The following is a 25,235-nucleotide window of genomic DNA, read 5'->3' as shown; positions in this document are numbered from 1 at the left end:
AAAAAGTGATCTCCAGTGAGCAACACCGCCCCAAGCCTGCGTGCAGTTTGAAACCTCTGCAAAGGTTAAGTCCCGGCAGTGTTTTCCAAGAAACAGATTTATTTTCTAGAAATGGGGGGAGAGAAATGGGGGGGCGAGCATGTTATAGATCTTAGTGCCTTTTGCACCTCAGAGTCATACGGCTGTATATTTTCCCATGGTAGGAAACAGACCCAATCTTCCTATATCATGCATGGAAAATTGTTGAATATACAGGTCTTTCTTATTCAATCAGACGCTTCTTTCATGGCACACAATTAAGCGGGTTCACGGGGATTCAGAATTGCCCCACAAACCAGAAAGTTACGAAATAGAAAGGAAAAGAGGAATAACAAGACGCTCCATTCATGTGAAGTAAAGGCAATATAGCATTTCAAGGGTAATGTACATGCTGACTCTTTACTTGCTATAGTTCCTCTCTGGAGGCATTTTTCATTCAGAAATAATATGGTCAGCATAAAATGTGGAGCCTCCCGCTCGCTCATATCGCACGTAACAACCGTGTGCTTTGTAGGAGGGAAATGAAAATGTTTCATTAACTCGGGGCCCGATCCTGCGGCCACTGAAATCCATGGCAGTGCTCTATGGTTTGAATGGGGACAGGATCGGGCCCTTCCGGATATGTTATAGACACCGGGTTCTATCCTGTTTCCCATTCAAGACAATATAAAAATGCCCGTTGTCTCGAATGGGACAGGATCAAATCTACAAAGTGTGAAAATGATTTAAAACCCACTTGCCCTGGGAGTTTTGCCTGAATTTGCAGGTTCTGGCTCGTGGATATCAATGTCACAAAAGTCAAAATAGTCCCTCATCTTCTCCTGCACAGGAACTGTTAAACTTCCAGGCAAAATGATTAGACATGAATGCCTAGCCCCCCATATTAGAGTCTTTAGTCCAGCAGAGAGGATTTCACGGTTTTCTAGTGGAAATAGCTAAAAATACTCCTGCTAATTACAAAGCCCTTCCAGGCCAGGTGCACTTTTAATTGGATTAGTAAATGCTGTATATTAAACCTGCAGCACATCAAATGGGCAGTGAAAATTAGAGCTATTAGGAACAGAGGCAATTATTTATGAATGATAACAGTACTGTTTTCTTTTCTATTACAAAAAATCAATTATAATGTTTTCGGGGCTCTCCAAATGTAGTGTGAATTGCTATTATTCGTATTTATCATGAAGCTTGTTTAGCGTGAATTCACCATACAACTACTTCCACGGTGGCAAAATTTATCTTAAGTGTAAATTAATTTTGGATCATGTTTGAAAGAAAGAAAGAAAGAAAGAAAGAAAGAAAGAAAGAAAGAAAGAAAGAAAGAAAGAAAGAAAGAAAGAAAGAAAGAAAGAAAGAAAGAAAGAAAGAAAGAATCCGTTAGGTAGATTTCATGCTGCACTTTGTCTTTAGTTGATATTTTTGACAATATATTCGATTGCAAAGCAGGCAATAATTTCTAGAGACAAATTCATACGTGGAATTGTAGTTCTAAATTATTCATAAAGGAGCAGGACATCTTTCTGTCCCGATTATTTTGAATCTAGCCACTTTTTTTCACAAAAAGGAATTTGATGGTTTCTACCTTACCTGATGCCTGAAGATTTTGTTGTTGCTGCTGGTTTTGTTGGTCGATTTTTAGTAGAAAAGAGTCCTGTGCCCCTCCCCTCCCATGCCTGTTGTTTTGTTCTTTTTGTGTATCTAGTAATAACAGACAAAATAAAAGAAAGCATAACTCTGGGCACAGAGGGTGCTTTGTTTCCAGCTAGGGAATTTCTGCTTTGGAAGTTTGCAACCATATATCTTGGATAAAGGATGCATCTTTTTCTTGATTTGAGGATGTTCCAAACCAGGTGTTGAGGATTTTCTGTGGTTAGCTAAGGAGAAGCTAAGGTTCACAGAGAAAAGGATGCACTTTGATCTTGGACATTATTCTGATACATTAAGAATTAGAAGCCCCGACTGAAAGTGTTTGGCTGTTGGTTAAGGGAATACATTTTACTCGGTAGAATCAGAAGCAGGCTCAGTTGAACAAATATCGACCCTTTTGGAACAGAATTAAGGACACATTACTGCAAGCTATAAAACCTTACTGAAGATCAACTTCAAAGAGAGACCAGTAATTTGGGATTCGTATTGTAAAAATGTTCAAATTTTCTTTGGCTCACACTTTGGACTACATATTTTTCCATCACATATAAATAAAATGTAGAATATCCATAGATAGATAGATAGATAGATATAATGTGACACATGGTGTAATGTGGAGTGAAAATTAAGAAACTTCTACAATCTACCAACAAATTTCACTAACAAACCAGCTGAAACTATTCATAATCCAATCTCTTCCCTTAAAAAAAAAAACACCGCAGCAAAGGGTCTACAACAACTGTTGCTATTTACAAATAAAAAGATAAAGCAATTTAGAGCTTCTGGCGCTCTTACTCGCATGATAGTAGAAATTTACTTTACAAACGGTGTCATTGATATTTACTTGTGGAGTAAAGAACTATTCAAGGTAGGTAAATGTGGCAGAATCTGGTCTTTAGTGAGAAATAAAAATGAAAGGTCCCCAGGGAAAGATAAATGCTATCCTATGCAAAAGGTAATGATTAGTGGACTACTGGATGAGATCGGAAATGTAGGACTTCCCTCTGGTTCTAGAATTAGGCAATTGCCATAGCAAATACACGCGCACCAGGGTATCTGCATTTTATAGGCTTCAGACAGTAACACCATAACGCTAACCAAAGGAATATCCATAGCAGTGGACACGAAAAACGAAACAAGGGAGCATCGTTTAAATTTACAATTGGGCTGAAGAGAAACCAAAGACTTGACAGATTTTCCCGTTCTCGAGAAGAAAATAAATCTTAAAAAACACAACAGTACCAACCAACAGCAACATCGTTGTTTTTCTACACATTACAAAGAACTGCACTGGAAAGCCCCTAGCTGTGAAGTGTGTGTATGTTCTAAAGTGTTGTTCATATCTGCTCAAGACAGTGCAAAGCAATGGGAGAAAGTTGCAAGAGACAACATGTCTATGAAAGAATTACAAAGTGACATGTTCCCTTTGGAGTGGTTGGGTATGATCTGGTTTTTAAAATCCCCATGCTGGGTTAACAGCTCCACTAAAGCTTAGTAAAATATCAAACATATAAAGATTACCTCTGTGGTATCCATTGGCGGACACACTGTCCCCCCTTTGCTTCGTCCTGTCTGGGAGAAACGTGACCAAAAAGGGACCCAAACTCCAGAGAGCCTTCTTGCCTTCAGCCTTAGTAAATATTTGGAGACAAGTAGCCTAAAGATTAATTGTTTGAAGGACATTTTCCCCCCGAAACATAATACCATTTGGAGAAAAAATTAACAGCAAAGGGCCAGGAAGATTAACATTTGGAAACTTATGAAATGTAATCTGCATATCTAATTGATTCCCAGCATATCAGTTTAAAGGATAAAGATGTATATCTACGTGATGGATATTGCATTAATAGGCACATAAATAAAGGTTGAAAAGTCACCACTGAAACCTTTGAAGTTTATTCCATCGCTTTTATGTCGCATCCACACGTCTCAGCGCCGTCTTTGCTCCAGTTTTTCAGTTAGTTGATTTCACGAAATTTAAAGGTGTTTGTAAAATAGCAAGTTAGTTTTTGAATAGAGAGCTATAAAACACTTACCTTTGGGGGCGGGGGGAGCGCGAGGCTGCGGCAGGTGTACAAAGAGATCAGCACATGGAGTGGGGTGAAAGGACATTCAAAAATGGAAATAGAATGATCAGCTGTTTGTAAAAGGAAATATTTTCATACTGGGCCATGGAATTTGTGTGCGCGCGCGGGGTGAAGATGGGGACTGAATTTATGCGGAGAACACCTTTAATTCAATTTAAAATCGAGTCCATCTGAATCAGAGGCAGCTGGTTCCAGAAGGCAATGCTAGGTTTATTTATTTATTTATTGTGATGGTGGGGGAAGGAGGTATTTTTTTTCATCTGTAGAGCTCAGTACAATATGGTATCAATGGAGCACATTTGGACAACATCCAGTGTTTACACTTTTACCATGAAAAGGAGGAAATAAAATAAAAGACGACTGAATAATTGTCTAAATTCTCAATTGATCTAATAGGACTCTATTGTTATTGCCAGGTGTCATTGGGAGAGAGTTGGATTCATCAGAATATAAATGTGTGTCTTCACTTTACGCTGATATGGCCAATATTCTGGTCTCAGTGACACTGCGAAGAAACTCCATTGAACCTGGCTTCACGGCTTCCAATAAACAGGGATTGAGAAATAAAGGTTAATAAGAGTAGTAAGAAGACGACTTACTGTAGCTCTAAATTCTCTGAGGGCCCCTTTCTTTCAGCAAAAGGGACATGTAATTGTTGGCTGCCTGGCAGAGGTAGCTACTGGAACAATGAAATGAATTTGGGAGTCGATTCCTTGTCAATATTTCTGTCTTCATTGTGAAACCCGATTCCATGTAGTTGAGAGGGATTATTATTGAAAGAGCCCTGAAACACTTAACCCTACAAATGACAGGACCAATCTCATTCTAGAATCTTAAAAAAAAATGCAATAAATGTAACATGTATTTCGCCAACTCCTCACCTTTCTGATTATTACCAGATCCTCCAGTAAACGATACTACAGCTGCCACTTAATAATAATAAATACCTTTTGGGGTGAGTATAGAGGTGCATCTATTATCTTATTGCTGATAGGCACGGGTAGAGAATAATGTTAATATTCCCCCTCCATTTAAAATCTGTTAAGAGAGAGCACGTCTCTTCTTAGCCTGTAATGGGATCCATGAGCTGGAAACCCTGAAATTGCTGTCCAAACTCTCTCTGTTTTAAAGGATCTTATTTTATTGCTTTTGCACCCTGGAGTGGAGGAAAGATTTGCTCCAGAAAGCACTCTCCGAAGAGATCCAATTTATCTCATAATTTGCGCGTATTTTTTGCAGAAAAATACGTCCAACGAAGCCTAATTTACCCCAAGCAAGTATTAAAGGGGCAGGATGTTGAAATAAAAACTTGTTGAATTTTTGTTATTTATTCCATCTGCACTGGCGTCGTACTTGGTGGGAGGAAAGGCAACCTTTGTACAAACAGCATTGTAAAATCTTACTAGCTACTAATATTGATGGCTTTCTTCATGTGGGTGAAACTGCAAGGTAAATCCAGTAGGGAAAATAGGAGGAGGAATGGTTGGTTGGTTGCAAATAAATCGGAGGAATTAGCATTTTAAAAAGATGGAGTTGAGCTGAACTTTGACTAGTCTCAGAGGGGGAAAAAAGTGAGCCATCAGGAAATCAAGGCCCTTTTCATTTCATACCGCAGGTATGTCGTAGATTACCGCACCCGCCTTATAGATCTGTATCTGGCAAATAGGATTTCATCTATACAAACGAGAAATGTATGGACGAAAAACGTTAACCAACATCCACCCGAAGTTGTAATAATGGCATTTTGAAATGAACGTTCTAATCCTTGTTACTTACTTTCCTATTAATTGTAACACCAGGAATGACGATTCATTTTTCCGGTACCGCAATAGACTTCAATAAGGTTTTTATTGCAACAAAGCATTATACACTCGAGGCTTGATCAAATGCGTTTGTATTCAGAACAAGTGATTTTCATAACAGCTAAAGAAACACGAGGAATACATCTGGCTCTTTTTACCTATGCCTAATTTAGCTTAAATCCATGTTTAAGCATTCCAGGTTTTCCAACAGGTAATAAGTACTAAAAGAGTTTGCAACCCCTCATTTGAAAGAGTCGCTGCCATGTTATACTGGTACAGGAATGATTTTTCTATGACATGCCACAGGCAGAAATTTTAAGAGGAAAGCGGTCTTTCTAGCAGAGACATTGAATTCATTAATCTGTATGTCGCCTACAGCTATATGATTTCACCACTTACTCTTTTAAAGATGAACTGGATCAAAATCGATTTAGAACAGAAAAAGAAAAGACCACTTCGATATGAAGAATTGATATAGGCTTGTTGCAGTTTTACACCGCGGAAACAAAGTTGCTTCATTCACCCTGAGTGGCACAGTATACAGTTTGGACAGAGTAGATAGTCTAGACTAGACGCCAAGTAAATAGTCTAAAGCAGAGTATTACCGCTGCAGTTGTTCCATAGGTGTTTGGCAAACGTAAAGGATACCGGCTGATCTCATTTCTACCGCTTTTAATTTGTTTGCGGTCACTGCCATATAACTGAGATCAGCATCTGGCCCTGTATGGACTGGCACTAGGCGGAACTGAAAGTTTTCGGCCTGTTGGGTGGAATCTTGGTCCTATGAAGTCAATGGGAGCCTTGCCATTAACTTCAGTGGGCCCAGGACGTACCCTCCGACTGCAGCTGGCACCGGGATTTCTTCAGCGATATATTACAAAATCATTACGCAGACTAGCAGCTAAAAGTCTGATTCTTTTTTATGGGAAGGGGAAATATACAAGGAACCCTTTAATATGACACATATTGACAGCATTTAATAACCCAAATACAGAATATATACTCCAAAGCAAAGAAAGTAATTTGTTCATTAATTCCTGTTAGCTTTGTTGTTTGAGTCTCTCTCTCTCTCTGTAGGAATCCACATAGGTAAAACTAAATTTAAAAAAAAAACACATTGGGGTTGTGGGCCCTAAATCAAGAAGTAATTGAAAATGTTTACTTTAGTACAACTAACTGGGAGACCATAAGAAAAGAAGAAAAGACATCATGAAAGGGAGTTAAAACTAAAGAAAAAGTCTGACTCACAAGAAAGCCACTCACTGGTATTCTTTTCGACGTCCTGTTCCAAAATGGACAGCGATGAAATGACCAAGTAGAAAATACCCCCTTCTCTACTAAACAGATCTCTTTCCTCTTGCTCTAACAACAGTCCGACTTGTCATCACACCTATTCCCACCGCAACAGATTCAGACCGTTTTAGCTCGAACAAAGGGGGAAAGGCCTCCTGATATGAGGAAGAAACCCGCTCCTGCCAAATATTATTCCCAAGAGTTAGTTTGGGCTGAGTTGCTCTCAGACACGAACTGAGGGTTGGATCATCCTCGCACTGAGAGGGTATTTGGCGCAATTAATATCAATGGGAGCAGGATCGGGCCCGGTGTCTCCTCTACTGAAGGAACCTCTATGTTCATCTGAAAAGAGTGCTTGCTCGTTGTAAGGGAGACTTACTTATTCAAGTTGCCTTTTAAAACCGGAATTGTAGGGAACAGTAGTAACCAGGAATGGTCACAGAGGTTTTGTTCTCTCCCCTTTTCCTGGTTATTTAGATACTTAATTTATCATGGGTATCACAGATATAAACAAACTATTTATATGACCAAGGAATATTTTCAGAGCCATAAAAAAGTGGTACTGTCACTTTTGAGTAACACCTTATGTGGTTGTTTTAGAATGTATAATGCACTTCAGAACATCTAATATATGCTACATAGATGTCATAGTATAGGAGCTCTTTCCCCACCCAACATAATTGAAATACCATAAGAGACAATTTCATAACTTTAATATTAATATATAAAGCAAATAATGTTTGGATCATCCTAAAAGTACAACACAACGTATTTGCTAATGTGGAGCATTTTTTTCTTGTATATATATATTGTGTTCTTCTGTCTTCTGAGCAGCACACGTTTTAAAGGGTTAATTCTGTAATCCAGACAACTGGATTTTTGTTGCTGGACTTTCTACTTCCTGAGCTGATTGGATCAGGTTTGCTCTCGTTTGTGATTTCAGCTTTTCACAGAAGACAATCCCCTCAGCTAATTTAAAAAACAACCCCCAAGTTACACCTGCATTTCTGATCTCAGAACACACCTCTTTCCCTTTGGAAGAAGATTGAAATTTAAACGTAATACTTTCCCCCACTTCTCATCCCTTTTACCCAGAGAGCAGGATTTTTTTTTAGTAAAAGTAGAGATAACCTACATTTTTCTGAGAAAAGGGGGCTGATTCTGAACCCATTAGAATAAGTGGCAAAATCCCAGAGGCTGGAGGATTGGACCCAGATGCTATGAAATATTGTTTTATTTATTAATTGGCCAGCAGAGAGCACCGGCAACATCTATTCAGAATCCAGTGCTGGTTACTTCACCTATTCATTTCATTAGTAACTTTGGAAGAATCGGTGCCCACCTGTCTCTCTCCTTTCCCCCTTAGCTGAAAGAGGGGCACTAAAAATGCAAAGTGCTTGCTTTCAGAAGTTATGTTTTGCCTCTCTTATGAACATAGTAAACACCACATTTACTATATAGGAGGCAAGACTTTTCATCCTTATACAATACACCTCAGTTATTCTTTCTGGAGGTTGGGGTTAGGGAGTTGTGAATTTTATAAGGAATTAAGGACTTGATCCTACTTAAACACAACTACTTAAGTAGGTAACTTCAATGAAACTTAAGCAGGTGCTTAAGTGCTTTGTTGAGTGGAGATGGATTTCAGCATGTGCTTAAGTGTTTTGCTGACTCTTGACCTAATATTGCTTGTGTGAGTCAAGAATAATATGAACAGATGCAGTACAAGATTCCTAACATAGTTCTTTCTGCAAAGGCCCTTCCATCCTGATGGCTCATTTGCTATTCCTTGAGCCAAGGCTGCCAGTGACGATGAACCACATAATGGTTTTGTGAGATGCATACTTCTATTTAGATTTTAACAGCATGCTCATCCCCAGAAGTTGAGTCTATTTAAGATAGCGCCTTCAGATTTATTTTCAGATGGCAGCATATAATCTGGAGACTCCCAAAGTGGCAGATAAATGTATTAATCTACTATTCAGACACTCAGGATATGGGTCAAACCCTGATTTTCTTAATCCTTTCTTAAGCAAAATTTCCATTGATATCAATAACAAAACTCTCATTGCCTGAGTAAAAACTAAGTAAGAACTTCATGATTATGCTGCATAAGTTTTTAAACAATATTGCAAAGTGAAGATAAAAGACACACACCTGATCCACGACTGTTGGAACATGACTAAATTACCATCCTTAAAAATACTTATATAGATCTTAACCTAAAAAACTCTCCTAGTCTTCCCTCTCCCTCAGAAGTGAAGTAGAAATAATTTCAAGCAACACTAGCATGGAACACATTTCCCATTTCATTTATCTATTGCAGTAATACATAAGAGAGGATGTAAATGGGTATTGAAAATGTAACCATGTTTACTACCTGAATAGAGGTAAGAGTAGGGTTTTTATTATATTTATTTCAAGTAATTCCACCCAATTTTTTTAATGAGTTTCCAACTGATACAAGAAAAATAGTTTGTCATGGACTAATATTGCCCGCTAATCAAAAAAAGTTTTATTTAAAATGTGGTGCTAAGACTAAATTAAATTTTCCCTTCACATTTTTGTAAGTCATAAAGGTCCTAATTATACCTCTAAAATTTAAATAGTTCTCTCTGTATGGCAGTGTGGAGTTTTGCTTGCTTGAGATTCCCCCAAATGAACAATTTTTGCAAATTTCAACCATTGTAAATAACAAAGAAAATAAAACTTCAAAATTGTACTATGGGTGTACAGAGGTTTTACTGGATATAAAAAGTTAAAGGAAAAAGAAATAAAATCTTTCTTGTTTTTGTTACACAACATGCTAAATAGGATAGAAAGATGGGATGAAGAGATGCTGCATGTGAACTACATCTGAAAAATAAGCCTGGGTTCAGTTCTGCATCAAAGTTGAGGGGCAGTTTCAGATCATGGTATTGTAATAGGAAACACACACCAAACTGAGCCCCAGTTTTTGTCCATCTCTTTAAAGTAAACCAATAAATATCACTTCTGCATCAAGAATCACACATGCCTACGTATATCTTCCTAGATATATACAGAGGGCTGTATGTCCATTGTTGTGACCACCTCTTCCAAATACAGTATTGCCAGTTTCTAAATGGCTCAAATACAACAGAGAGAAGGAGAATTTGCAGTGTGACCACAGACATAACATGGAAGTCAAGGAACTCAGTTATAATGAAGATCCAGTCTGCTCTACAATTTGCAACTAGGGTGACCATATTTCCCAAAGGGAAAATGGGACACCACGCGGGACTGGCCTGAGCCCTTCCCTCCTGCCTCAGCAGCCTCCCCTCCTCCCGTCCCCCCACCCCCGCTGGGCTGGTGCAAGCTGCTTGCCCAAGCCCCCTTCCCCACACAGGGCTAGCTCAAGCCGCTCGCCAGAGCCCCCCTCCCTGCGCAGGGTTGGGCCGAGCCACTCGTCCTAGTCCTGCCTGCCCCCCGGGTGAGGCTGAGGTCATTGCTCACTCAAGCCCTGCCTCCCCCCTGCACGGGGCTGGCATCACCTCCCCCCCGCATGTTCCTCTACACTGAACCCCCCTTTTTTGACAAAACTAGGCATTTTCCCCATTTGCTCTTGCCAACTGATCAAGTCAGTAAGAGCAAATGGGACAAATGCCCACTTTGAAAAAAAAAAAAAAAAAAAAAAGGTCAGGACGGCCAGGACAGGGCTTTAAAAAGGGACTGTCCCAGCCAAAATGGGACATATGGTCACCCTAGTTGCAACCCTGTTGTATTATATAACCAGACTATTGTTTTGGGCAGCTCAGTACCCTGCACCACTACAAATTGTGACTATGATGTAACTGGGTGAAGGGACAATTACATTGAAACCACATCTCCTGACTCATTCATATTTGTAGGATGAGAGGGACCTGCATATAGCTGGTGTAACTGTGTGCTTTTATTATGCAATATTGTAACCAGCTGTAGGGATCTGCTCATGTGTCTGATGTGGTAAAGTGACTTGGGGTTAATACAAATATGTATTTAGGTGTCTTGTGGCAGTCAATTATTTTAGCAATGTAAATTGACTTTCTGTGATCTAGAATATATTTGTTATAGGTCAGCAGAAGGAATCCGGGCAATATTCTTCAGTATGCATATAGGCAAAGCTCTCATTGATTTCAGTAAGAAGTTAGTCAAAGTCAAGAGACCTGGGAAAGCACATTAATTTGTATCTTTGAGAGTTTAATTAAGGTGGCTGTATATGTGAAAGTGGCTCTGTATCTTTTTGATCACTTGTCAGATAAAGTAATTTCAATCTCCAGAGATTTTATACTATTTTAGACAAAATAAGGGTTCAATCCTACTTCCACTGGGAATTTTGACTTTGGACCAAACTGAGTGTTACTTGCTGACAAAGGACATGGACCTTAAAATAAGAAAGAACATCGATGTGAGCAACAAATGGATTTACAATACACATTATGATCCAAAATATACAAACAAGAAATTGTATCAGTAGAAGGAAATAGTTGTTTAATAGTTTCCCAAAGCATAGATGTAGCCAATAAATAAATAATTTCAGAAGTGACTTGTGATTTTGGTTGCCCAATCTGAGACACTTTAAAGGACAAGAAAAGAAGTGGAGCCACTGTGCAGTAAGGATGAGTTGCAGATTAAGGATAATCTATGTATGGTCCCAAAACCGAATGAATACTTTATCTCAGTTTTCAATAAGGATGACAATGAGGGTGGAGGGGGCAGGAGGAGAATGGCTAACAGGAATGAATGTACAGAAATGGAAACAAGGTGCAAGCAAAATTCAAAGAGTTTAATGTGCTCAAATTGTGGGATCGGGGGGACTGGATAATCTCAATCTCAGAATACAAAAAGAACTGGCCCATGAAATTGCAAGTCTGATAGCAATTATTTTTAGTAAATTATTAATTTGAGCGTGGTATTGTATGACTGGAGAATAGCTAATGTCATACCTATATTCTTCTTCTTAGTGTATGCGCAAAGTGCCTTAAGTGGCATGTGACCAGGATTCTTCATCACATTTGGTCCACTGGTTGGATCATTAGCTTCCCCGGCCTGGGCCGGGTACTGACAGGAAGTGTGACATGAACGCTGATCCATGCCCCCCCCCCCATATCTATATTTAAGAAAGGGGGGGAAGGTGATTTGGGCAACCAAAGACCCATTAGTCTGATCTCAATAGTACACGAAGTTTTAGAACAAATTTTGAAGGGAATAATTGAAGATATGAAGGTAAACAGAAAATGGGATAAATGCAGCATGGGTTTAACAAAGATAGAGCGCGTTAGACTAACTTTGTATCTTTCTTTAATAAAATAACTGACTTTTTGAACAGGAAAAATGAAGTAGATCTAATCTCTTTGGACTTCAGTAAAGCATTTGACATGGTACCACATAGTAAGTTATTATTTAAGATGGAGAAGATGGGAATTAGTTCAAGAATAGTAAGGTGTATAAGGACCTAACTAAAGGAAATGAAAATGGTTTGTGCTGAAAAGTGAACTATCAGACTGGAGGAAGGTTACTAGTGGAATTCCTCAAGATCGGTCTTATTTTCATTAATGACCTTGGTACAAAAAGTAGGAGTGTGCTAATGAAATTTGGTGATGACACAAAGTTGGGAGGCATCGTCAATACAGTGGAGGATCAGACTGATATATAGCAAGAATTGGATGGCTTTTAGAGGAATAATAGAAGTGGGATGAAATTTAATAGTATGAAGTGCAAGGTCACACATTTAGGGACTATTGAGAAGAACTCCTGCTATATGGTGGGAGTTCACTTGGAAATGGCAGGGGAAGACGGAGACCTAGGTGTATTAGTAGATGGCAGGATGGCCATGAGCCATCAATATGACACAACCAAGAAAGAGACAAATGCAAGCCTAGGACACATCAGGCAAGGTATTTCCAACAGAGAGAGGGAAGAATTAATGCTATTGTACAAGGCACTCATGAGATCTCATTGGAAATCTGTGTACAATTCTGGTCACCCGTGTTCAGGAAAGATTAATTCAAACTGGAACTGGTGCAGATAAAGCTACTAGGATGATCAAGGAAACAGAGAGCCTACTTTATGAGAGGAAACTGGAAGGTTGAAAATTAGATGGTTTCTAACTATCAGAGGAGTTAGATTGGGACAAACAATTAACCAGTTTTAAGATGGAGTTTGATGAATGTATGAATGAGGATTATGAGACAGCGTTGCATGCAATAGCAGGAGACTAGACTTGATGACCCAGGAAGTTCCTATGCCCTATGCTCCTAAAGGGGCCTGATTTTCAGAGGGTGGGTAATGAAGCTTTTTGGGCTAGATCCCCAAAAGTACTTGAGATCCTAACTGCCACTTAAGGTCCAACATTTAGGTACCACAGACATTCTCAAAACCTCTGTTCAGCTGCTGCCTAACCTTGGAGGCCCTAAAATCTCTAGATGCTGGAATTTCCATGGTTAATTTTCCCTAGATACCTAAGTTTCTGCCAGTGAGCACGCACACAGTTGCCTTAGCGTAGGCACGCAAATACCTAAGTGGGATCATCAAACTAGGAGTATCCTGTCTTTCTTGCCTGCGGGGCCCAATCCTGTAGGCACTTTCAGAGCATGCTGAAACCAACATAAAATAGTGGGGAAGGAGGGAGTTAAAGGAAGGAAGAGGAAGCAGCCTCTCTTAGAACCTTTAGCCAAGTGGTTAGAGCTCTCACCCAGGATGTGGGACACCTGCATTCAGTCTCCTTCCCCCTACTATGGAATAGGGATCTGAACTTGGGTATCCCATTTCTCAGGTGAATGCCTTAACTATAGGAGCATGGGGTGGGTCTCAATCTCTCCTACTGAAGCTGTTCCACTGTATATAAATAATTAATATGCATAAGGCCAAAAGAGAGAAAATGACAAATTAATCAAGTTAAGCCCCTCTCCTTGGCATTTCTTATAGGCTAAATTGTGCATAGTGTTCCAGTTATAGAGAAAAAGCAGATGTTAAGTGGCTTGCTTTAAATTAAACAGTAGAGAGAAGTAAGGGGGCCATAAGACAGAAGTGAGGTAACCCCTGAAAGTAGTAAGGGACCTGGCTTATGCAGCTCCCTACTCAGCATGCTACCCTTTGTGGATCCTATTCTTATGCCTGTAACACTCCCCATTAATTGTATATGGAACCTAGGACCTGACTCAGGCCTGTGGATTCCAGTGGGTGGCAAGGCACCTAAAAGTTATACATTGCAATGCTGAGCATTGCAAGACCTAAGGACCTTTGTAGATCCATCACTTTCTGAAAATCAGACCCCTTTAAGGTACCTCAAACTGGGCAAATAGAAGCACCCAAAATCACTAGTGACTTTTGGAAATGCAGGCCATTAATTTAAGTTCTAAAGCAATATTGCTACCTTTGTATAAGTGTACCTTGGTAGAGTACTCCTATGCTTGATGCCAAACATCTAAAGAGTGGCTATTTTTTATTTTATATGAATATAAAAGTAACTGCCAAGGATTCTTAACGTCACTGCTCATGTTGATTTTTGAGTAATATCAAAGGAATAGAAAATTAGTTCAGTAAGTAGATTTTAGAGGTTTAGAAATAGATTAGATACATATATGAAATCTACTATGGTTTTCTGACAAACATGTCTTTTAGAATATTCATATCTGCAATTAAGTAATTAATATTGTGTGACTATATACTGATGGCAGGCTACTGATGTGAAGATCACATTTAAGAACATAATTTCTCCCCTGCAATATGTTTGTTTAGTCAGAATATTTTCAGGTCCTTTCAAAGGAGAAAGCAAAGACAATTAAAAGTTTCTAGCTGTTGTACATACCATTGAACGTGCACAAGTGTGATGCAGCCGAAGAAGTGAGGTTTTTACTCACGAAAGCTTATGCCCAAATAAATCTGTTAGTCTTTAAGGTGCCACCAGACTCTTTGTTGTTTTTGTAGATACAGACTAACACGGCTACCCCCTGATACTTCACAAGTGTGATGTCATTCCATATTCTTTATGAAAATATGCTTATGATATGAATATGACATAACTGATATACTTCATGCAAGATGGCTCATGTGAGATATCATTGGAAAGGTTATGATTTACTGAATATGATTATCCTATTTGTATGCATGTATCATTTCTGTGTCTGAAATTAAGAATATTGACTACGTATATTTCAACTATGTTACTTTGGGTGCCGTCCCCTGCTAACACTGCAGGTACAACAATGAAAAAGCCCGACAGTGCTGATGGCCCATCAGCCAGAGACAATGGACTATAAAAGAGCTTAGTCTTCCTGTGAACAGTGTGGATCAGCCTGTGAAGAAAGGCTACAGGGGCCCTACAGAGGCCCTACAGAGTCAGGTGATCTTGTCACCTGATACTAAAACATTACCTGGAAGTTCTTGTAACTTTCCACTGGAAAGGAAGGGGGTGGGGTCAAACTAGGAAACAAAGGACTCCCGCCTTATGCAAATCCTATTTAAGGGTGGGGAGTGAGGTAATCCAGGTCCTCAGTTCTCCCCAGCTACCCCAGCCAAGATGACTGCTGGAAACAACTAAAACTGAACAGGGGGAAAGAACTGTGCCCAGGCTGGAAGGGGGTCTGGCCTGTGAAGAAGATTATTAGAACCACATTTAAGGTGAGAACTCACATGTAACCAGTTTTGTTAGGGTATTAAGCTTAGATTGCGTGCTCTGTTTTATTTTCTTAGTAACCTGCCTTGGTCTGTCTGCTACCTCCTCAACTAGTTAAAATACACCTGCTATAGTTGTTAAATTTATTTCTGGTTTATAATACAACCCAGTTTATGTAATTTCTAACTGGGTGGAGGGGAGAGTTAGAAATTGTGCATACCCTCTTCCACATTGAAGGAAGAGGCAAATATATATTTGGGTCTGTACTCCAAGCGGGGTAGACATCTGAGTGCTGGAGCAAGTCCCTTAAGCTGAGTCTTCCCACAGCTGGGGTGGTGGTGGTGGTGGTGGTGGTGGTGGTGGTGGTGGTGGTGGTGGTGTGTGTGTGTGTGTGTGTGTGTGTGTGTGTGTGTGTGTGTGTGTGTGTGTGTGTGTGTGTGTGTGTGTGTGTGTGTGTGTGTGTGTGTGTCCCCAACCTGGAGCAAGTGCTCACCAGCAACCACACATCACTGAACAAAAGCACTGACCCAGGAACCTATCCTTGTAGCAAGGTCCGATGCCGGCTCTGTCCACATGTCTATTCGGATGACATCACCATAGGACCTAATCACATCAGCCATACCATCAGGGGCTCGTTCACCTGCACGTCTACCAATGTGATATGTGCCGTCATGTGCCAGCGATGCCCCTCTGCTGTGTGCATTGGCCAGACCAGACAGTCTCTACGCGGAGGAATTAATGGACACAAATCTGACATCAGGAATCATAATACTCAAAAACCAGTGGGAGAACACTTTAACCTGTCTGGTCATTTAATGACAGACCTGCAGGTGGCTATCTTACAACAGAAGGACTTCAAAAACAGACTCCAACGAGAGACTGCTGAGCTGGAATTGATATGCAACCTCGATACGATCAATTTAGGATTGAATAAGGACTGGGAATGGCTGAGCCATTACAAACATTGAATCTATCTCCCCTTGTAAGTATTCTCACACTTCTTAGCCCAGTACAGACAGTTTGATATGTTGATTATCACTTCAAAAGTTTTTTTTCCACTTACTTAATTGGCCTCTGAATTGGTAAGATAACTCCCACCTGTTCATGCTCTCTGTATGTGTGTGTGTGTGTATATATATCTCCTCGATATATGTTCCATTCTATATGCATCCGAAGAAGTGGGCTGTAGCCATGAAAGCTTATACTCTAATAAATTTGTTAGTCTCTAAGGTGCCACAAGTACTCATGTTCCTTTTGCGGATACAGACTAACACGGCTGCTACTCTGAAGCATACACAACGTTTAGCTTGTAAATTTAACACGTAACATATCCCTTTCCAATTAAAAAAAACCACCTGTTTATTTGGGACACAATCCTGCATCCCCACTGACTTCAGTGAGAGTTTTCCATGACTGTAAACATATACCCTAGATAGGAAAGAAGGCAAAATTACGACCTTTTACAACACTCTATCAACTCAGAGGAAAATCTTCCACAGCACTGGCCTCTTGCTGTGTTGACCAAAACAAAAGATCATAGAATCATTGAACTGGAAGTGACCTTGAGAGGTCTTCTAGTCCAGTCCCCTGCATTCAAGGTAGGACTCAGTATTATCTAGACCATCCCTGACAGGTGTGTCTAACTTGCTCTTAAAAATCTCCAATGATGGAGATTCCACAACCTCCCTAGGCAATTTGTTCTAGTGCTTAACTACCCTGACATTTAGGAAGTTTTTCCTAATGTCCAGTCTAAACTACCCTTATTGCAATGTAAACCTATTGCTTCTTGTCCTAGCCTCAGAGGTTAATGAGAATAATTTTTCTCCCTCCTCTTTGTAACAACCTTTTATGTACTTGAAAACTGTTTCTTGTGTCCCTCCCCTCAGTCCTCTCTTCTCCAGACTAAACAAACCCAACTTTTTCAATCTTCCCTCATAGGTCATGCTTCATAGACCTTTAATCATTTTTGTTGCTCTTCTCTGGACCGTCTCCAATTTGTCCACATCTTTCTTGAAATGTGGCAACCAGAACTGGACACAATACTCCAGCTGAGGCCTAATATACTAAGATGGCATATTAATTCCTGCCTTCTACATCTATGGGCTGGATTCTGCTCTCAGACACACTGGTTTTACTCTGGAGTAAATTAAACTAAACTGAAGTAGACTGATTTATTCCAAAGCTTCTGTGTAAAAATCTGACCCACAATCTTTAGTAATTTGGGGTTTGGATCACCCCCCCTCATGGTAAAAATCATTAAAAGGAAGCTCAGCCAGAGGAAAACTATCAGGAAATCATCATGGTGAGTCCATATCAGGGAGGGGAGAGGGGAGGGGTTTATCCATGCCGAACGACAGGCCATTAGGCCTGACCAAAAACTCTGAAGATCTTTCAGGATTCATATAGCCCAGGAAACTTGTAGGTCAGAGCCATTCAAAATGAAGCACCATGCTTTTGCTGTAACCCGTAGTGCTTTGCTCTGATCCTTGGCCACAACTGACCCCCAGAAGTCCTTAAAAGGTGATTTCCACAGCAAAAGGTTTCCATAGAACATACTGGAAATACAGGCTGGGCTGTATTGTGACTCTCCCTAGGGCCTGAAGTGGGATATGTCCACCTACTCCTACCCCACACCGCTCTCTGGAGTCTGGGATCTGTGGAGACAGTGTCGCAGAGGCAATTCCCCCTCAAATCCCCCATCCCCATATATTTAACATTTTAAAAAACTGAAAAAATGTAAGTTGTGGGACTGAGATGGTTATAGTAATAAATATACCTCAGTTCAGTCACATGGATTTTCTTTAGCTTGATATATGATCAAGGCTAGATTTAGCATAAGTAATCTGTAGTTTCAAGAGAATCCAGTATACAAATATAGTGCTGGGATTCTATAGTATTAGATTTATACAGATGAGTTCTGTTCTTCACTACTATGGTGTAAATCCAGAGTAACACTATTGAAATCAGTGAAGTTATTCTAAATTCACACAGATCTGATCTACTGTCTGTGTTTCAATACCATTTTAATTTGACTTTGAAATATTTTCAAATACATAGATAGAAAAATCAAAGGTGTATAATTTTGTGGAAGGAACAGAAAATACAGAGATGAAGCATATGCTTCCAACTGGGAGAATATGACACTGTTTAAAACTGCACATTATTGGTTCTTCACTAATAAAAATACTGATGAACTAATGCTATATTTGCATTAGAAACATATGGATATCATATCCACTAATTTAATTGTATAAGAATGTATATATTTTAAATTATTGTTTATTTTTTCCTCAGTTAACATTACTGGGGAATATATCAGCTAATGTACATACATTTATTTTTAATATTATTTAAAATGCTTTACATACTCCTATAACACCTTCTATTTCGGGACCTCAAATTGCTTTAAACTTTGTAATGAATAAAGCCTTAGAAGCCACATGTTAGGGAGCTAAGTATTGCTATCCAGTTTTACATGGATTAACTGAGGGACAGAGAGGTTAGAGCCAAAATTTTCAAATGTTTGTATCTGAAGTTGGGCATCTCAATCATCATACAGAAACTTAAATAAAAGCGCTCTGATTTTCTTACGTGCAAAGTATCCACATCTACTACTCTAGTCAATGCTATGCTCAGTTTTCAAAGGTATATTTTTATTTAGCTACCTAATTTATTAATCCAAGTTTGAAAATACCATCTTAAATAACTTGACCAAGGTCATGCGGAAAGTTAGCACAGAGCCAGAACAGAATCCAGTAATTTATCTCCCCATAACATTTTTATTTTCTGTTGTGTGAAAAGGCTGGCGCAGATTTAGGTGTTCATGAATATAAGTGACACAAAGATCACATACTGTTTTCGTCAAGTACTTTCATTATAATGGATCTTTGTACAAATACTACATTTTTACAGGTTTGTGATAATCAAGACAATGCACACTACACATCACTTGTGCAGTCATAAAACACATCACACTTAAAACAAGTCTTCAGTTGCTGTCTTTCTGCTCCTAAATAGTCAATACATTTCTTTTCACTTGTCATAAATAGAAGTGGTCAAGTAAGGTTTATTAATAGAATACTTGTCAGGATATCATGCAGAAAGCTTGCATAAATACACAGGGAATAATATACAACCACCTTTAAATTCTCCAATTGTTAAGCACAAAAATTATCATTTCATTCCAATACAGTACTATGTAGAAATATGGAAGAAGAAGCAGTTTCTCATTCCAGATATAAGAGATAACAGCTAATTAAGTTTTTTTTTAAAAATTCAGGCACCAAACGAATTATCCTGCAACATACAATAGTACTTACATAGAGTGCTCTCCTTTGTACATTACAAAACAAATTATATGACATTTTTTTCATCTCTCATTATGAATATCTCACCATATATGAAATGCATTAAAGTCCCAACCTGACATATACAAAAAGTGTTCTCCTGGCCTTCTAGAGAAATTCATAATACAGAAATGAAACATATCAAGAAGGGGGGAAAAACACTTTCTAGTTGTAACTATCGTAACTGAAGGCTAATTATCAATACGTAAATGATACTATCATATTCCACTTTTACTGTGCTGTTGAAAATCAATATTTTAATGTGGGATTCCTTTCATCATATAAAAGTTTAAATGAATGGCCAATCAGTTGTTATTTTGTGCCACAGAAATCTCTCATCCCAGTTTTAGAGCTATAGTCTATTAATTAAACCATCTTCAGTAAATTGTTTAAAATGCACAAAACAGTGTTTCAGTTACCCACATTAAACAACAATCTCTAAAAATGAAATAGAAAAGCCTATTTTAAACAACCACCCAAGGGCCTGGCAAAAACTCAATTGCTTTATAGAGGCAGTTTTCTTGTACAGGGGGAACAGAGGGGTACTCGATACATGTGGGAATACTTTGACGCAGTCTCTTTAAGACAGGAGTTTAAGACAGCTCTTTTGTACATGTACTGAAGTTCCTTTTTTTAAAAGTTAAAAAGGGAAAAGTACAAAATACAATGAACACAGTCATCTCATCTCATCTCTGATTGTAACAACACCAATGCATCTCTTCAATTATCTTCCAGGTGGGGGCAACAGTAAGCCAGTTTTCTTTGATAAACGGCTGCATCCCCTCTGCATTAGCAAGCACGGAAACAAGGGTATGCTGATAAATGATAAAAGTGGGGAAATGGTGTGTGACCCTTTCCTACCCCTTGACTTTTCCTAATTTCCCAAGATGCCAGGCCATTCTATATCTGTTAGACACATGTATCTTACCCTCCAGTTGGCAAGAAGATAGCTGACAGATCTTACTTCTTAATTCTCCCGCCTTCTTTGCGCTCTCCATCATACATCCCCCCATCACTCTATACATGTACAGAATGCATTTATCTCAAACTCATTAATTGTCCAGATATCATTCCCTCTATTATCCTCCCTTCCTTTATGTAGTGAAAAATAAATAATAAATAATACTAGCACTTATATAGCACTTGACATTTTCAAAGTGCTTTACAAACATTAACTAATTAGTCATCACAACTCCCTTTGAACTAGGTAAATAAGAATTATTATTCCCATTTTACAGAGGAGAAAACCACGATACAGAGAGACTAAATCACTTTCCCAAGGCCACCTAGCAGATCAGTGGCAAGGCCAGGATTAGAATTCAAAAGTGCCTGGCTCCAGTCTGTGTTCTATCCACTAGACAACACTGCCACTCAAAATTATGGCCCTGCATCCTTATCCACTAACAAGATCCTACTCTCCAAAGAAGGATTTGCACTTCAGGATTGAGTACCGAAATAACTAACCCATCTCCTCCAATTCTCCCACCCATGGTCTTTCCCCTTAGGCTGGGAACATAAGGGAGAGGGCGGTAAGGAGTTTGCATGTGTGGGTGAGAAGCAGGTAACAGTTCAAGTGAATTTTGAAAAATGGTTTCACCTCTCTCCATGACAAGGTCTTTCCTTGCATCCACAGACTAGGATCAAGGACTGTGTGCATGACTTTTGTGGAGGAAGTAGCAGGACAACTGCATTGAGGTACAATGGTCCCACTTCCTCAAGACCCCTGCCTTGCTCCCTCAAATCTGAAGCACAGATAAGTGCCCGTGTATAGGAAAGAAGGCAAGTGCACTGAGGTGCAATGGTCCAACTTCCTCCAAGCCTCTTGCAGGGTCCCTCCTCAAGTGTGGAGCACAGACAAGTTTAAGGTGCGTCCTCCGCGTGCAGAGAAGAGGCCAAGTGCACGGCGGGCCAGCAGGTCCCCCCGCCCTGGGTGGCTCCTTGTATTCCCCCGTGGAGGCAGAGAGGCGATAAGGAGTGCAGGGTGTGTGGAAGGGAAGAGACCACGTCAAATGCACCGAGGCTCTGTGGTATCCGTTCCTCTAACACCTGCCCTCCCTTTATCCCCCGAGACAAGAGGGGACCAGGCCTGGCGAGCGCGTGGGTGGAAACGCCCGGGCCCAGTACCCCGCAGGGCCCCCGCTTTCCCGCACCCGGGGGGCCCACCCAGCCTCAGGCGGCGGCGGCTGCAGCAACAGGCGGCCGCGGCCCCAGCGCTACGTGTGGCTCCTCCTGCCGCCAGCAGCAGCAGCCCGCCCCCTGGGGGTCCCGCTCCCGGGGGCCGCCCCGGCCCCCGCCTCGGGTCGGTACTTGAGCCAGCAGATGAGCCAGGTGACCACGACGGAGAAGAGGGCGAGGATGCTGGCGACCGAGAGGCAGATGGGCCCCACGGGGGAGGGCGAGGCCGGGCTGCCGGGCCCCGGCTCCCCCCCGTACTGGTTGACGAAGATGAGGCCGGTAAAGAGCAGCACCACCATGGAGAGGAAGGAGAACACCACGCACACGCAGCCCGCGCTCAGCGCCGCCCGCTTGCAGCTCTGGCAGCTCTCGTAGCCCCCGCCCGAGGAGCGCGGGCCGGGGCGCTGCGGCCGCGGGGCTGGGCCCGCCTCGTGGGGCGCGGGGCGCGGCTGGGGGCCGGCGGCGGGGCGCGGCGCGGGCGGCAGGCTGTCCTGGGGCAGCGGGTCGCGGGCCCGCAGCTGCAGGGGGAAGGCCTCGGCCAGCTTGGTGTTGACGGGCAGGCTGTGCACGCGCTGGTCAGGCAGGGCGGTGCGGTGGCGGCACACCGGGCAGCAGATGGTGCCGCTGGCCCCGGCTCGCCATGGCGCGGCGCCGGGCGGGCCGGGCTGCGCGGGCGGGGGGCGCTGGGCGGCCCGCAGGTGCAGCTGGCTCAGGCACTCCTGGCAGAAGGTGTGCAGGCACTCCAGCAGCTTGGGCGCGCGCCGCTCCAGGTCGAAGTAATTGTAGCAGATCTTGCACTCGTAGTCCTCGTAGTTAGGGGGGTTAGCGGCCCCGGCCGCCGCCGCCTCCTCCTCCGGCCCCCCGCCATCCACCGCCCCCCCATCCTGCTGCTGCCGCCCGCCCGCCGTCCCTAGGCAGCCGCTGCCCTTCTCCGCCAGCTCGGCCATAACATCTTCTCAGCCGGGGGAGGGAGGGAGCGCCACCGAAAAAGAAAAGCTCGACCCTCCCCCACCGGCTTGTCTCTTCTCAGCCTGGGAGCTGGAGCCCGCTGCCCGGCTGCCCTTGGGGTGCAGGCACCGTCGCATGAGAGGATGCCGAAGGAAGAGGCGGCTGGGCCGGGGGGTTGGTCTCCCCCTTTCCCCTCCTCTTTAATGCATGTCTCGTAACTCTTGCATCCTCCTCTAGCTGCGGGATTCGAACCGCTCCTGCGTGCGCGGCCGCTCCTCCGCAGTAGCCTCCTCGCCCCCTGGGCTCCTGAGCCTCTCCCTTCTCACCCTCAGCAGCAGCCCCCCGGAGTCGCCGCTTTGCTCCTTCCCTCCCCAGGAGCAAGCGAGCGAGCCGGTGATGTAATGCGGGGTTCCTGCTCCGAACAGGCTCGGGCGGCAGGGAAGAGAGAGACACACACCAGCGGTTGCCTCTGCATGATCAGCTGTGAGCTCATTTCTGTGTTCAAGGACGAAAGCCCACTGATCACAAGGCCAGCTTAACCTTTTGATTGTAATTAGGAAGCCCAGGGCCAGGCTGGAGCCGTAAAAAGAGAATGGGGTTTTCTCTCTTCTTGAAAATAATGATCTCTTACAAATGCCCTGCTGATGATGATTCTGAAGGAGGTTTTCCTTTGTTAGAATTGAACTGAGATCTAATGCATAGACCAGCACTGAGCCCTGATATGGGTCTGTTTCAGAGTCAGAACAGGAATTGACTACCAGATTAGAGACATATATTTAAACAATTGTGCTCTCTCACTGTACTCATTTATGTTTTAGAAATACAATTATGAGGCCATTCCCACTGAAGTCAATTAGATTTTTGTTATTGATTTAACTGAGAGCAGAATCAGATCCCCTACATAGGATTTTCCCCCCAAAGCACATTACTAGCCTTTCGTTTACTTCAATCTTTTGACTTAATATAGGTGCCTTTACTGAGGACCCTCTATGGCAGTCTGATTTGTTTGTGGGTGTGGGTCTGGTTCAAGGAGAGCTTCAGCTTGGTATGCTGCCCCCCATTTTTTTTCCCTTCAGATCACTGTCAGGAGATTTGGCTCTAGACACATTTTCTCACTCTTCACATAATTTTCTGCCAGGACCAAATACGGGATCAAATCCTCTTTGCCATACTCATTTGAACGTAATATTATAGACTTAAATGGCACTACTTGTGTGAGTGAGCGGAGTGTGATTTGGCCCATGTTCTTATAGAGGAAGCAGTGCTACTACTTTTTACAAGTTGTGGTTTGTATTGATTTTAAAAAAATCAAATATTTTGCGGAGCTGTCATGGATATTTACATTTTTAAATATATGTGGATTTCATGCAACTAATAAGAACCATGTAGCAAATTTACTACAATAAATATGATCCTTTTTACCCATAATTTTGCCTTTTTATATACTTTTATCTATCTTTGTTGTTCCTCCAATGTCCCTCCCATCAGCTTTTAAAATTCCAAATGGTCTATTCTTTACTAGCAATACCCATTTTACTAACTGCCTAGCATTATATGAAGAATTCTCAGTGGTTCTTTGAACCTCCAGTAATCTAAAAGAATGTTCATGATGGAGAATCCTGGATAAATTCTCCCAATCTTTAATTGTCTTAAAAGATGTTGCACTGATTCTGTCAAAGATATTCCAGCGAGGAGTACAGTTTAGGATTAGTAGGTTTGATCTGGTTTTCTAGAAAATTATTCATTATGCTTTGAGTAAGGCTAACTAGTGCTAGTATGATGTTAAGTACAGTTGCAGATACATATTGTGTTAAATAATGCTTGGTTACCAGTACACAATGTTTGCTTTTTGGTGAGCTACAAGGAACATACAGAGCAATATGATTCACCTTCCATATGAATGCTAGAAATGCAAGATAATTCATGCATCATGGAATCAGGAGATGAAAGTAGCTTTGAAGGTTTCCTTGTTCACATTCTGCCATTGCATTACAGTATGAAGTGCTTTGTCTGGTCTCATTTAAAATGACCCAAAATGATGATGCTTTCACCACTTCCAATAAGATTATATTCCACAATCTAACAGGTCTCACTAAACAAAATTTTGCTGTTACCTTTGTATAAACCTGGAGTAACTCCCCTGACTTCAATTATTATAATATCGGCCAGGCCACGTAGTTCCTCTAGAATGCACAATACTGCTGGTAGTTCTAGACATTTTAGTACCAGAAAGATTTGGACAAATTGGAGGGAATTGTGGGAGATAAATTCATTGTTACTTGTTCAG

The 25,235-nt window shown here is 41.4% G+C and overlaps 2 protein-coding genes across 3 annotated transcripts in view; both read right to left on the bottom strand.

The window, feature by feature from the left end:
- The window catches only part of PAX3 (paired box 3), a 111,310-nt gene extending 107,972 nt beyond the window's left edge, over nucleotides 1–3,338 (bottom strand). Inside the window, exons 1-2 of one of the 2 annotated variants that reach the window (XM_042853579.2) lie at nucleotides 3,205–3,338; nucleotides 1,624–1,734 (exon numbers count right to left, since the gene is read on the bottom strand). The gene's annotated coding sequence lies outside the window, so the exon portion shown is untranslated. The remainder of the gene's footprint in view (nucleotides 1–1,623; nucleotides 1,735–3,204) is intronic. The other variant, XM_005282530.4, reaches the window with a different exon arrangement.
- A 15,900-nt stretch (nucleotides 3,339–19,238) lies between these two features.
- RNF228 (ring finger protein 228) lies at nucleotides 19,239–23,661 on the bottom strand. Its single transcript, XM_065558045.1, has one exon. It carries the CDS (start codon nucleotides 22,945–22,947, stop codon nucleotides 22,039–22,041), a length of 909 nt encoding a protein of 302 aa, XP_065414117.1. The 5' UTR covers nucleotides 22,948–23,661; the 3' UTR covers nucleotides 19,239–22,038.
- Nucleotides 23,662–25,235: the final 1,574 nt, after the last annotated feature.

Source organism: Chrysemys picta, chromosome 9, assembly GCF_011386835.1.
Source record: "Chrysemys picta bellii isolate R12L10 chromosome 9, ASM1138683v2, whole genome shotgun sequence".
NCBI lineage: Eukaryota > Metazoa > Chordata > Testudines > Emydidae > Chrysemys > Chrysemys picta.
This window is presented reverse-complemented; position numbering and strand designations above follow the sequence as displayed.

Coding starts and splice junctions, on each gene's coding strand:
- RNF228 (XM_065558045.1), bottom strand. CDS start 22,947: ATGGCCGAGCTGGCGGAGAAGGGCAGCGGCTGCCTAGGGACGGCGGGC.